The sequence below is a fragment of the Hyperolius riggenbachi genome, chromosome 5, assembly GCF_040937935.1.
Source record: "Hyperolius riggenbachi isolate aHypRig1 chromosome 5, aHypRig1.pri, whole genome shotgun sequence".
In the NCBI taxonomy this organism is placed as follows: domain Eukaryota; kingdom Metazoa; phylum Chordata; class Amphibia; order Anura; family Hyperoliidae; genus Hyperolius; species Hyperolius riggenbachi.
The window spans coordinates 381,918,040-381,933,343 of record NC_090650.1 but is presented as its reverse complement, the minus strand read 5'-3'; the positions used below and the strand labels follow the sequence as shown (position 1 = coordinate 381,933,343).

Below are 15,304 nucleotides of genomic sequence, written 5' to 3'. Positions count from 1 at the left end.
AAGCATTCTACTGCTCGATGCAGTGCAAAGTAATGTGGCCATTGATCTCCCACGGCTTCTACATCTTATTGCTGCTCAATGACTTTGGAGTCCCCCTGCTCTGGTGTTTGTCGTCCAGAAGCACCTGTAGCCGTGCATCAGCGCATACACTCAGAGCATGTGGGCATGTTTCGAACCACCAATTCCCAGTAAACATGAGTGAGCACATTTTTGCTGCTCGCACATGAGGTACTTCACAAATTTCCAGTAAAAGCAAACACTCATGCACTAAGGAATGAGGTGCACAAATGTTTTCTTTTACTGGTCATGAATGGTTCACAAACTCATGCATTCTAATCAGGGCTGTGGAGTTGTTGGTACAAAAATACCCTGACTCCTCAGTTTATGATTCCACCGACTCCTCATTTGCATACAACAATAACAATCCTGTTGATTGAAAGTATGTAACATAAAAGGCATTTCGTTACTGCTGAAGCATACATGTCAAACTCTGGCCCAGAGGGTCATCAAATTTAGCCCACAAGGGGTTTCCCCACTTTGCATTATGTTTGTCCCACTCTAGACCACCAGGGAAGCTATATTGGAGGTAAAGCCCTAGATCACCAAGGAAGCTATGGGCTTGATTCACTAAACCGTGATAACTCAAATATCACATCTTATCAAAGTTAGCACGCCTTATCAGAGTAGGATAGCGAGTGCTACGAACTTATGCCTGCTAATTGGCAATGGCACTCGTCCTGCCCTGAGCCCCTGTGGGTTCGTATCGTTTGCTATGCTACTCTGATAAGGCGTGTTAACTTTGATAAGGTGTGATATTTGAGTTAGCACGGTTTAGTGAATCAAGCCCTACATATGGGAGGGAGGGGGAAAGCACTAGACCAGGCTTTCTCAACCAGGGTTCCCTGGAACCCCAGGGTTCCTTGAGTACTCTGCAGGGGTTCCTTGGCAATTTTTCCCATCGTGGGGGAAGTATAAAGGAGAACATCATAATAGGTGGTACTGTAACAAGAAGCACTAAATTGGGGGCTCAGAAGACAGTATAATGAGTAGTAGTGTAATAGGGGTAGTGAAATAAACAGCCACACATACTTTTAAAGACCATGCCTCCTCCAAAATAAATGCAGGGGTTCCTCAAGATCAAAATATTGTTTGCAGGGGTTCCTTGAGATCCCAAAGTTATTTGCAGGGTTCCTCCAGGGTAGAAAGGTTGAGAAAGGCTGCACTAGACATCAGGGAGCTGTATTGGGTGGTGTCACTAACAGGGCTGTGGAGTCGGATCAATTTTTGGGTAGTCTGAGTCAGAGGTTTCATAAACTGAGGAGTCAGTTGGATGATTTTTGTACTGACTCCACAGTCCTGGTCACTAGACACCAGGGAACTGTGTACTGGAGGGAGGGGTGCATTAAACAACAGGGAACCTTATAAGGAAGGGAGGTGGCCACTAGATATTGAGGTGGCCCGCAACTTGGTTGCGGTGCTCAATGTCGGCCCACTTTTTGCTTGAGTTTGACACCCTCGTGTGACACCTTTGGTATGTCATACCGAATGCATCATAAGCCATACACACATTTTGATTACAGAATCCCAAAGTAACAGCCAACTCCCTGAGTTTATGCACTATGAGTCCTACGGGAGAAAAGCACTTTACAAATGCTGTATACGGTCACCTTTGCAGATGAGTCCAAAGAAGTCAATAAATGCTTTCAATGTTTCACTCACATTACACCTTATTTAAAGGAGAACTGTAGTGAGAGGTATGTGGAGGCTGCCATATTTATTTCCTTTGAAGCAATACCAATTGCCTGGCAGCCCTGCTGATCTCTTTGGCTGAAGAAGTGTCTGAATCACACCAGAAACAAGCATACAGCTAATCTTGTCATATCTGTCAAAATTGTCAGAAAAACCTGATCTGCTGCATGCTTTTTCAGGGTCTATGGCCGAAAGTATTAGAGGCAGAGAATCAGCAGGATAGCCAGGTAACTGGCATTGCTTAAATGGAAATACAGTGATGTGAAAAACTATTTGCCCCCTTCCTGATTTCTTTTTGCATGTTTGTCACACTTAAATGTTTCTGCTCATCAAAAACCGTTAACTATTAGTCAAAGATAACATAATTGAACACAAAATTCAGTTTTAAATGATGGTTTTTATTATTTAGTGAGAAAAAAACCTCCAAATCTACATGGCCCTGTGTGAAAAAGAGTCTGCCTCCCTTGTTAAAAAAAATAACTTAACTGTGGTTTATCACACCTGAGTTCAATTTCTGTAGTCACCCCCAAGCCTGATTACTGCCACACCTGTTTCAATGAAGAAATCACTTAAATAGGAGCTATCTGACACAGAGAAGTAGACCAAAAGCACCTCAAAAGCTAGACATCATGCCAAGATCCAAAGAAATTCAGGAACAAATGAGAACAAAAGTAATTGAGATCTATCAGTCTGGTAAAGGTTATAAAGCCATTTCTAAAGCTTTGGGACTCCAGCGAACCACAGTGAGAGCCATTATCCACAAATGGCAAAAACATGGAACAGTGATGAATCTTCCCAGGAGTGGCCGGCCGACCAAGATTACCCCAAGAGCGCAGAGAAAACTCATCCGAGAGGCCACAAAAGACCCCAGGACAACATCTAAAGAACTGCAGGCCTCACTTGCCTCAATTAAGGTCAGTGTTCACGATTCCACCATAAGAAAGAGACTGGGCAAAAACAGCCTGCATGGCAGATATCCAAGGCGCAAACCACTTTTAAGCAAAAAGAACATTAAAGGGAACCTGTACTGAGTAAAATTATTTAAAATAAACACATGAGGTAACTTCCAATGAACATTACATAGTTACCTTGCCATCAGTTCCTTTCAGAAGCTCACCATTTTCTGCTGACAGTGATCCCTTCCAGTTCTGACAACATTTTGTCAGAACTGAAATATATCAGTTGCTGTCAGTTACAGCTGAGAGGAAAACTGATGTGTCCATGTATCCCTATGGCTCAAGTGGGCGATGTTACAGTTTAACTGTGTGCTGACCAGAAAGCTGTTATGGTGTACTGACCATTTTCAAAATGGAGGACGGAGAATTCCATTGATCACAGTGGACAAACAGGACACAGGAGAGGAAAAAGAGATTGAGGAGTAGACTACACAGAAGGTAAGTATGACTTGTGTATGTTTATTTTGACTTTTAATTTTCAGTTCAGGTTTTCTTTAAGGCTCATCTCAATTTTGCTAAAAAACATCTCAATGATTGCCAAGACTTTTGGGAAAATACCTTGTGGACCGACGAGACAAAAGTTGAACTTTTTAGAAGGTGCATGTCCCGTTACAGCTGGCGTAGAAGTAACACAGCATTTCAGCAAAAGAACATCATACCAACAGTAATATATGGTGGTGGTGTGATGGTCTGGGGTTGTTTTGCTGCTTCAGGACCTGGAAGGCTTGCTGTGATAGATGGAACCATGAATTCTACTGTCTACCAAAAAATCCAGAAGGAGAATGTCCGGCCATCTGTTCGTCAACTCAAGCTGAAGCGATCTTGGGTGCTGCAGCAGGACAATGACCCAAAACACCACAGCAAATCCACCTCTGGATGGCTGAAGAAAAACAAAATGAAGACTTTGGAGTGGCCTAGTCAAAGTCCTGACCTGAATCCTATTGAGATGTTGTGGCATGACCTTAAAAAGGCAGTTCATGCTAGAAAACCCTCAAATAAAGCTGAATTACAACAATTCTGCAAAGATGAGTGGGCCAAAATTCCTCCAGAGCGCTGTAAAAGACTCGTTGCAAGTTATCGCAAACGCTTGATTGCAGTTATTGCTGCTAAGGGTGGCCCAACCAGTTATTAGGTTCAGGGGGCAATTTCTTTTTCACACAGGGCCATGTAGGTTTTGAGTTTTTTTTCTCACTAAATAATAAAAACCATCATTTAAAACTGCATTTTGTGTTCAATTATGTTATCTTTGACTAATAGTTAACGGTTTTTGATGAGCAGAAACATTTAAGTGTGACAAACATGCAAAATAATAAGAAATCAGGAAGGGGGCAAATAGTTTTTCACATCACTGTAAATATGGCAGCCTCCATACACCTCTCTCTACAGTTCTCATTTAATGTAAACCATATCTGAACTGAAAATACATTTTGAGATTATTTGTATGTATAGGTAAAAGTAAATAGGCCTTTCCTGCAGTTTCACATTTTTACTTTCAGGTCAAAGCAAACCTAAAGTAGATACTTGCTTATGTAAAGGGAATGCTCTGGATTCCATACAGCAGAGTTCCCCAACCCTGTCCTCAGGGCCCACCAACAGTGCATGTTTTGCAGAAAACCACAAACATGCACACGTGAGGTAATTAGTGTCTCAGGAGAGCTGATTAACTACCTCTATGGATTTCCACAAAACATGCACTGTTGCTGGACCTTGAGGACAGGGTTTGGGAACACTGCATAGAGCGTTCCTTGCACCTTCCCATTGTTCCACCACTGTCCTCTGTTGAAGTTACTGTGCAGCCATGAGTCTGGGCTTGGGCATGTGCAGTTCGGAAGCTCTTAGTGTTGTGAGCATTTCTAAAGCCTGCCAAGGATTCCTGAAGGTGCGTAAATTCAACAGGGGACAGCGTTGAACAAGGTGAAGGAGAGGGGACCGGAAAGGCTCTATTGTATACAGAGCCCTTCCTCTAAGGGCCCTTTCACACCAGAGGAATTTTTCGGCGTTTTAACGCCACGGCCGAAGTTGGCGTTTTGCTAGGTAAAAGAAAGTCCATAGACTTTCATTTTACCTTTCACATCTAACTCGGCGTTTTGGAGCGTTGCGTTTCAACGCACCCAGGAGCTTTTTCAGGGCTGTTTACAGCCGAAGTTGGCTGTTGGCGTTTCAATGATAGTCAATGGAAAACGACAACTTCAGCGTTTTCAAAGCCTTTTCAAAGCGTTTTACAGCTATCTTGTTCACTTATTTTTATAGAAGAAAAAAAAGGACATTTTCATATGGGCTGTAAAACTCTTTCAAAATGCTTTGAAAACGCTATGTATTGGCGTTAAGCAAAAGGCTGACTTTCAGCCTTTTCTACCGCAGCCTCTAGTGTGAAAGAGCCCTAAATAAGTGAGTTTCTAACCTGGAGAAAGTTTCCTCACTTCAGGTTCACTTTAAGGGCTGCAATTGTAATGTGAAATGTAATGTAGAATCTGGTTCATTCAGCTCCCAGAGGAAAAATGTAATTACTATTTGAAGTTTTCAGTGATGTGTTTGTATCAGGAGGAAATGTGCAGACAGATAAGTGTTTTGCTTTCTCTTTACTTGTCCGGAGAGTTGCCTTTATTTGAGTGCAGTTTGACTGCCTTATTTGCATAGATTAACCTTCTTAGCGGAAACCCCGAGGTGAGCTCGGGGTAAGCCGCCGCAGAGGATATCTCAGCCCCTGCTAGGGCGATTCGCCCCATTTAAAGTGCTGTATGCGCAGCTAGCACTTTGCTGCGCGGCGATCATCCGCACGCAGCGGCGGAAGAGGCCCCCCCCCCCCCCCCCACCAGAGCCCTGCGCTGCCCAGACCAATGACTCCCGGGCAGCGCTAAGGGCTGGATCGGAGGCGTCTGACGTCAGGACGTCGGCTGACGTCGCCTCTGCCTATAATCCAGCATGTGTGTACAGCAGACTTCACCCCAGGCGACCGTCGAGAGCATTGTTTTCCCTACTTACCCTGCCCATCACGTGATGTTACACCCCTGCCTTTCCATCGGCACACCTCTGATGTGTGTATGAGGTTGAACTCTTGCAGTGTAAAAAATAGAAAGTGAACACATTCAAGTTCTAAGTAGGATGGATACTACATGTACCCGGTGCTTGTCCCATTATGTCTGTTCAAGTATGCTTTAAGTCAATACTTATGGACTAGTGAGTACTTTCTGATGCCAGGGACATTCTTGTTTATGGTTGACATAGGACACAGACAGCCATATATGGGAGGTGTCGAACCTTGCTTGGTGGTCCAGGAGGTGTCCAGCGAGTCACATGACACACCTCATCTCTCTCCCCCCCCCCCCCTCAAAAAAAATATCCGTAGACCTAAGACATCAAACGGACATCTAGTTGTGAAGTGGTGTGATAGGTCTATACCCCGTGTACAGTAATAAACCTAAAAGAATCAAGTAAACCTAAAGTAAATTTTTAACCTTTTCTTTTCATGCATTTTCATCTAGCCCAAGAGTGAAAGTTTGTATTCGAAAACTGTTGCGAAAACATGTGACCTAGACACCAATTCTGCAACAAGAGAGAATATTGCACAATCTTCTGCCCAAGGCTGCAAGCCTGTGGTTGGTGCTGCATCAAAGTTTAAACCACTTACAGGTAAGTTAACCATTGATAATCTAACTGAAACTTGTTTACCTGATTGGTTTGACCCATCTGCTGCCCCTAGGCTCAAGTTTAATTGACCACTGAACACTGCAATAGAGCAATATGTTTGTAATGTTGGCAAAGTTTTGCTATTGATGTGAGTAATTAATGTAAGCTTAGTTCCACGTGTAATTTAGTGAAGAAAATACCCCGTCATTGTCCATGTGTGTGGGGTTGCTGGCTTTAGTATTATACCTTACCACCTTCCAGGGCTAAAAGGGGCTTAGATAATTATGTTTTAATCCCTATCCGTTTGTACTGACACTTCTCATTATAACAGTATGAACCAAATATTGGTCAGCCACACCTGTACTTTTTAAGCACAATTTGAGGGATTTTCTAAACCTGTATGGAGGGGTAAGGGGATTTAACGTTCCACTGTTGTACTGAAAACCAAATTTACAAACAAGCTGGCTTGCCACCTGACAGACTTGTGTGCATGGAATATAACAATAAAACTGTCTGTCTGGTTGCTGCAGGTTCCTCACCCTTTCCCATCCACACTCCGACTTTGTGGAGGAGGTGGGTCGGGAGTAGAGGTAAATCAGCTGCAGCAGCAGCAGCGGGGGGAGCAGGAGGGAGAGGCTACTCTGCACGTTTTATACTTGGGGGTAAGGCTATATACTGGGGTGAGGGGTCTGGGTATATACTTGGGGGGGCACATCTGACTGAATACTAGGGGGATAAGGCTATATACTCTGGTGGGGGGGGGGAGGTCTGGGTATATACTGGGTATCTGGCTACCCCCACAAAAATAAGACCTCCCCGAAAATAAGCCCCAGCACATACAGTATTTTGGAGGAAAAAATAATATAAGACAGTGTCTTATTTTCGGGGAAACACGGGTATGTGTGTACTGATAGTGACATTCCTGTTTGCAGCAATTTACCCTGGGGTAAGTGACACTTTGAGGAAAGGAAATGCCAAGGATACACAGGTCTGGAAGTCCTGGCCACAATAATTACCAAGAAAAGGGGCAGAGCTGCATAAAAGGGAGGGAATCATTGCAGCACTCGGGGGTCTGGAGGAGTTATTGGCTGCACTTAAGGGACAGGAGGGGTTAATGGCTGTAATACTGTATGCAGTGCAGTCATTAAAACCTCCTGAGCCCCAAGTGCAGCTATTAACTTTGCTGGGTAGTCTAAAGGTGGGTACACACGTCAGATAAAAGTCTTTTGGAAAGTGAAAGATCACAGACCAATTTTACCCCCTTCCATGTAGTATGAGAGCCATACTCTACACAGTCTATTCTATGGAGCTGAACTCCCCATCAGATAAAAATGTTTGCAAGATGCTGCACACACAGATGCTGTACACATGCAACAGATCAGTATCTGCAAAAGATCTGTTCCTGCCAAAGATCCATTCCTGCAAAATGCCTTCATAGTCTATGATATCTGCAGATCTCATACACACCTTGTTTAATGGACATTCATCTGCAGATCAGACAATTATCTGCCGATCTGAAGATCCAACCTGGTGGATCTGATCTACAGATAATTGTCCGTTAAACAAGGTGTGTATGAGATCTGCAGATATCATAGACTATGAATGCATTTTGCAGGAATGGATCTTTTGCAGGAACAGATCTTTTGCGGATACTGATCTGTTGCATGTGTACAGCATCTGTGTGTGCAGCATTTTGCAAAGATTTCTGTCTGATGGGGAGTTCAGCTCCATAGAAAAGACTGTGAAGGTATGGCTCTCATACTACATGAAAGGGGGTAAAATTGGTCTGTGATCTTTCATTTTCCAAAGACTTTTTTTATCTGACGTGTGTACCCACCTTTATACTTGATTCAATAAAAATTCCAGCTTAAGAGGGTTGAATATTTTAGTCAACTTATACACAAGGTTGACTTATATTCGAGTGTATATGGTATAACTTGGACCCATGTCACATACAAAATACCGTATATGCTGGCGTATAAGGCGACTGGGCGTATAAGACGACCCCCCAACTTTGCCAGTTAAAATGTAGAGGTTGGGGTATACTCGCCGTATAAGACTACCCCATAGTAGGAGTCAGGGTGCCGGGTATCAGGCAGAGCTGTAATTACCTTATGCTGCAGTCATCCGGTAATAAGAAAGATAGATCGCGTTCTCAGTTTAAAAAATAACTTGTTGTAACAGCTTCTTGCGAGCAGCCGCTCGCACGGGTAGCAGTGCAGCTTCCTGCGTCCCTTGACTGGTGACGTGTGCGCTCCAATGATGAGGCTCACGCCGGAAGAGATTGCCGGGTTGTATTGTGGAGCGCACACGTCACAAGTCAGGTGATGCCGGAAGCTGCATTGCTACCCGTGCGAGCGGCTGCTCGCAAGAAGCTGTTATAACAAGTTATTTTTTAAACGGAGAACGCGATCTATCTTTCTTATTACCGGATGACTGCAGCATAAGGTAATTACAGTTCTGCCTGACACACGGCACCCTGACCAGACCTGGCACTCGGCGTATAAGACGACCCCCGACTTTTCAGTTGATTTTTCAGGGTTAAAAAGTCGTCTTATACGCCAGTATATACGGTAGGTATGGACAATCTCAATCTATATATTTTTTTTAAAAAAGTCATTTTCAAAATGATGAACAAACTTGGGAAAATCTTACAAACTACCCATATTGGAATAGCCCTGGTTGTTTCCTTTGTATTATCGTGATATTTGTGGTCTGTTTCTGATGTTCAGACTGGGGCTCTTCAAAGAAAGAATGGTACAAAGCCACATGGACACTTCAGTGTTAGTGGCCTGCTAAAAGTCCAGCTAACTATCAAATGAAACATGTAGTATCATTTTAACTGTGACAAGTAGTAGAGTAGATTTTAGGGTTTAGGTTTGTCATGTGAATTTTTGTTTTAGTGACAAACTGAATCAAAAGCAATAAATTGTTATTTTCATATACTCTGTAATGAAATGAAACACTTGTGAAAAAACAAAAAGCAAAGTGATAGAATTTTGAAAATCTATAAATTGTTACCTTAGGGACTGTGCATTTTAAGCACAGTAAGAAAACAATACACTGGCGTAACAATAGGGGATGCGACCCTGCCGTCGCGGGGGCCCACTCAGGGACTTTTGGGGGGCAGGAACGGGTCGTTCTCTAAGAGCTTCATGCAACTTCCTGTGTAAACAGGAATTTGCTCTTAGAGAACGGAAGACCTCCAGCGAGAAGGAGGTAATGTATTAAGCCTGCCGCTGCTGCTGCCCGCTGCCACCAATGATTACAGGAGGGGGAGCGCTGAGAGGGAGAGCCCGAGGTACTATCTGCCACACTCTCCTCTTATGCTGCGACCCCCTCCTGCCCCCCAAAAGTCCCTGAGCGGGCCCTAGGGGGTGGGGAGCCAGATTTTTTTTTTTTTTTGCAGTGGGGCCCGGGGATTTCTAGGTACGCCCCTGAAACAATAGATCATGTCATATATCACGTCAGGTACACTTTAAAGGGTATTAACCTGCTGAGCGGTCTGGACGAGCTCAGCTCGTCCAACACCGCCAGAGGCTGCCGCTCAGGCCCTGCTGGGCCGATTTTTGTCAAATAAAAAGCAGCACACGCAGCCGGCACTTTGCCAGCCGCGTGTGCTGCCTGATCGCCGCCGCTCTGCGGCGATCCGCCGCGAGCAGCGGCGAAAGAGGGTCCCCCCAGCCGCCTGAGCCCAGCGTAGCCGGAACAAAAAGTTCCGGCCAGCGCTAAGGGCTGGATCGGAGGCGGCTGACGTCAGGACGTCGGCTGACGTCGATGACGTCACTCCGCTCGTCGCTATGGCGACGATATAAGCAAAACAAGGAAGGCCGCTCATTGCGGCCTTCCTTGTTTATTCTGGGCGCCGGAGGCGATCGGAAGATCGCCTCCGGAGCGCCCTCTAGTGGGCTTTCATGCAGCCAACTTTCAGTTGGCTGCATGAAATAGTTTTTTTTTTATTTAAAAAAAACCCTCCCGCAGCCACCCTGGCGATTTAATCAGAACGCCAGGGTGGTTAAAAGCCCTCCTAAAAAAAGCTATGCTAAATATAAATTTGCTTTCTTAAAACAGAAGGTGCTGAATATGCAAATAATCCTTTTAAGTCCAATTACAGGACAACTGAAGTGAGACGAATATGGAGGCTGCCATATTTATTTACTTTCAAACAATACCAGTTGCCTGGCAGTCCTGCTCATCTATTTGGCTGCAGTAGTGTGAATCACACCAGAAACAAGCATGCAGCTAATCTTGTCAGATCTGACAATAATGTCAGAAACACCTGATCTGCATATGCTTGTTCAGGGTCTATGGCTAAAAGTATTAGAGGCAGAGGATCACCAGGACAGCCAGACAGCTGGTATTGCTTATAAGGAAATAAATGTGGCAGCCTACATATCCCTCTCGATTCAATTGCCTTTTTAAGTCCCTTTTAATCTTTTAGTCTAGGTCAGGGGTGACCATAAGACCATATCGCCATTCTTGAGAGTGCTGAGGGGCCAAACTAACAAAATTAAAAACCATTTTTCTTAATTGCAGTTAGGTACACTATCCCTGTGACATTTTGCTGAAACATTTTCATGGGAAATAACACATCTACCATGTACATTTAGCACGGTGGCAGCTGCTAATTAGTGGCTGTTACTGCTGCTGGCACAGTGGCTGCTGGTAATCAGTGGCTGTTACTGCTGCTGACACAGTGGCTGCTGGTAATCAGGGACTGTTACTGCTGCTGGCACAGTGGCTGCTGGTAATCAGGGACTGTTACTGCTGCTGGCACAGTGGCTGCTGGTAATCAGGGACTGTTACTGCTGCTGGCACAGTGGCTGCTGGTAATCAGTGGCTGTTATTGCTGCTGGCACAGTTGCAGCTGCTAATCAGTACCTGTTACTGGCACAGTGGCAGCTGCTAATCAGTGGCTGTTACTGTTGCTGGCACAGTTGCTAATCAGTGGATGTTATGAGTAGTGGCTGGATAGTGTAATAGTTAAGGGCTCTGGGCTTAAAGAGACACTGAAGCGAGACTAAATCTCGCTTCAGCTCTTATATATAGCAGGGGCACGTGTGCCCCTGCTAAAACGCCGCTATCCCGCGGCTGTACGAGGGTCCCTTCACCCCCAACCCACCCCCCGCAAAAGTTGGTCGCAAAGTTGGTCGTAGAATTTGTCTTCCTGGAGGCAGGGCTAACGGCTGCAGCCCTGCCTCCAGTCGCGTCTATCAGACGCGCATCGCCGCCTCTCCCCCGCCCCTCTCAGTGAAGGAAGACTGAGAGGGGCGGGGGAGAGGCGGAGATACGCGCTGACAGACGCGCGTGGGACAGGGCTGCGGCGGTTAGCCCTGCCCCAACCAGGAAGCGCTCCCCCCGCATTACGGAGGGGATTTGGGGGGACAGGGACCCCCGTTAAGCCGCGGGATAGCGGCGTTTTAGCAGGGGCACAAGTGCCCCTGCTATATATGAGGTCTGAAGCGAGATCTATTCTCGCTTCAGACTCTCTTTAAGGGCTCTGCCTCTGACACAGGAGAACTGGGTTCGAATCGCGGTTCTGCCTGTTCAGTAAGCCAGCACCTATTCAGTAGGAGACCTTGGGCAAGTCTCCCTAACACTGCTACTGCCTATAGAACGCGTCCTAGTGGCTGCAGCTCTGGCGCTTTGAGTCCGCCAGCAGAAAAGCGTAATATAAATGTTCTGTGTTTCTCTGTGTTGTTTGTTATTGCTGCTGGCACAGTGGCAGCTGCTAATCAGTGGCTGTTACTGCTGCTGGCACAGTGGCTGCTGCTAATCAGTGGCTGTTACTGCAGCTGGCACAGTAGTTGCTGCTAATCAGGGGCTGTTACTGCTGCTGGCACAGTAGCTGCTGCTAATCAGTACCTGTTACTGTTGCTGACACAGTGGCAGCTGCTAATCGGTGGATGTTACTGCTGCTGGCACAGTGGCAGCTGCTAATCTGGGGCTTTTACTGCTGCTGGCATAGTGGCTGCTAATAATCAGTGGCTGTTACTGCTGCTGGCACATTTGCAGCTGCTAATCAGTACCTGTTACTGGCACAGTGGCAGCTGCTAATCAGTGGCTGTTACTCTTGCTAATCAGTGGCTGTTACTGCTGCTGCTGGCACAGTGGCTGCTGCTAATCAGTGGCTGTTACTGTTGCTGACACAGTGCCAGCTGCTAATCAGTGGATGTTACTTTTGCTGGCATAGTAGCTGCTGCTAATCAGGGGCTGTCACTGCTGCTGGCACAGTGGCTGCTGCTAATCAGTGGCTGTTATTGCTGCTGGCACAGTGGCAGTTGCTACTCAGTGGCTGTTACTCTTGCTGGCACAGTTGCTAATCAGTGGATGTTATTGCTGATGACACAGTGGCAGCTGCTAATCAGGGGCTGTTACTGCTGCTAGCACAGTAGCTGCTGCTAATCAGGGGCTGTTACTGCTGCTTGCACAGTGGCAGCTGCTAATCAGTGGATGCTACTGCTGCTGGCACAGTGGCAGCTGCTAATCAGTGGCTGTTATTGCTGCTGGCACAGTAGCTGCTGCTAATCAGGGGCTGTTACTGCTGCTGGCACAGTGGCTGTTGGTAATTAGTGGCTGTTATTGCTGCTGGCAAAGTTGTTGCTGCTAATCAGTACCTGTTACTGTTGCTGGCACAGTAGCAGCTGCTAATCAGTGGTTGTTATTGCTGCTGGCACAGTAGCTGCTGCTAATCAGTACCTGTTACTGCTGCTGGCACAGTGGCTGCTGGTAATCGGGCTGTTACTGCTGCTGGCACAGTAGCTGTTGCTAATCAGAGGCTGTTACTGCTGCTGGTAATCGGTGGCGGTTACTGCTGCTGGCACAGTGGCTGCTGATAATCGGGCTGTTACTGCTGCTAGGACAGTTGCAGCTGCTAATCGGGCTATTATTGCTGCTGACACAGTGGCTGCTGCTGCTGCTAATCAGTGGCCGTTACTGCTGCTGGCGCAGTAGCTTCTGCTAATCAGTAGCTGTTACTGCTGCTGGCACAGTGGATGCTGCTAATCAGTACCTGTTACTGTTGCTGGCACAGTGGCTGCTGCTAATTAGTGGCTGTTACTGCTGCTGGCACAGTGGATGCTACTACTCAGTGGCTGCTACTCTTGCTGGCGCAGTTGCTAATCAGTGGCTGTTACTGCCGCTGGCACAGTGGCTGCTGCTAATCAGTGGCTGTTACTGCTGCTGGCGCAGTAGCTGCTGCTAATCAGTACCTGTTACTGTTCCTGGCACAGGAGCTGCTGCTAATCATTGGCTGTTACTGCTGCTGGCACAGTGGCAGCTGCTTATCGGTGCATGTTATTGCTGCTGGCACAGTGGCAGCTACTACTCAGTGGCTGCTACTCTTGCTGGCGCAGTTGCTAATCAGTGGCTGTTACTGCCGCTGGCACAGTGGCAGCTGCTAATTAGTGGATGTTATTGCTGCTGGCACAGTGGCAGCTGCTAATCAGTGCATGTTATTGCTGCTGGCACAGTGGCAGCTGCTAATCAGTGGATGTTACTGCTGCTGGCACAGTGGCAGCTGCTAATTAGGGGCTATTATTGCTGCTGGCACAGTGGCTGCTGGTAATCAGTGGCTGTTACTGCTGCTGGCACAGTGGCAGCTGCTAATCAGTGGCTGTTACTGCTGCTGGCACAGTGGCTGCTGCTAATCAGTGGCTGTTACTGTTGCTGGCACAGTGGCATCTGCTAATCAGTGGCTGTTACTGCTGCTGGCACAGTAGCTGCTGCTAATCAGGGGCTGTTACTGTTGCTGGCACAGTGGCAGCTGCTAAAAAGTGGATGTTACTGCTGCTGGCACAGTGGCTGCTGCTAATCAGGGGCTGTTACTGTTGCTGGCTCAGTAGCTGCTGCTAATCAGTACCTGTTATTGTTGCTGGCACAGTGGCAGCTGCTAATCAGTGGCTGTTACTGCTGCTGGCACAGTAGCTGCTGCTAATCTGGGGCTGTTATTGCTGCTGGCACAGTGGCAGCTGCTAATCGGGGGCTTTTACCGCTGCTGGCATAGTAGCTGCTGCTAATCAGAGGCTGTTACTGCTGCTGGCACAGTGGCAGCTGCTAATTAGTACCTGTTACTGACACAGTGGCAGCTGCTAATCAGTGGCTGTTACTCTTGCTGGCACAGTTGCTAATCAGTGGATGTTAATGCTGCTGGCACAGCGGCACCTGCTAATCAGTAACCTGTTACTGTTGCTGGCACAGTGGCAGATGCTAATCAGTGGCTGTTACTGCTGCTGGCACAGTGGCAGCTACTACTCAGTGGCTGCTACTCTTGCTGGCGCAGTTGCTAATCAGTGGCTGTTACTGCTGCTGCTAATCAGTGGCTGTTACTGCTGCTGGCACCATGGCAGCTGCTAATCAGTGCATGTTATTGCTGCTGGCACAGTGGCTGCTGCTAATCAGTGGCTGTTACTGTTGCTGGCACAGTGGCAGCTGCTAATCAGTGGATGTTACTGCTGCTGGCACAGTGGCAGCTGCTAATCAGGGGCTATCAGTGGCTGTTACTGCTGCTGGCACAGTGGCAGCTGCTAATCAGTGGCTGTTACTGCTGCTGGCACAGTAGCTGCTGCTAATCAGGGGCTGTTACTGTTGCTGGCACAGTGGCAGCTGCTAATCAGTGGCTGTTACTGCTGCTGGCACAGTGGCATCTGCTAATCGGTGGCTTTTACTGCTGCTGGCACAGTAGCTGCTGCTAATCAGGGGCTGTTACTGTTGCTGGCACAGTGGCAGCTGCTAATAAGTGGATGTTACTGCTGCTGGCACAGTGGCAGCTGCTAATCGGGGGCTGTTACTGCTGCTGGCACAGTGGCTGCTGGTAATCAGTGGCTGTTGCTGCTGGCACAGTAGCTGCTGCTAATCAGGGGCTGTTACTGTTGCTGGCTCAGTAGCTGCTGCTAATCAGTTCCTGCTATTGTTGCTGGCACAGTGGCAGCTGCTAATCAGTGGCTGTTACTGCTGCTGGCACAGTAGCTGCT

General features: G+C 46.9%; 1 protein-coding gene across 1 annotated transcript in view; it reads left to right on the top strand.

The window, feature by feature from the left end:
* RAD54B (RAD54 homolog B) overlaps nucleotides 1-15,304 on the top strand; it is a 114,626-nt gene that overhangs the window by 12,790 nt on the left and 86,532 nt on the right. Inside the window, exon 3 of the mRNA XM_068237663.1 lies at nucleotides 6,188-6,335. Coding sequence (XP_068093764.1) covers nucleotides 6,188-6,335 — 148 coding nt within the window. The remainder of the gene's footprint in view (nucleotides 1-6,187; nucleotides 6,336-15,304) is intronic.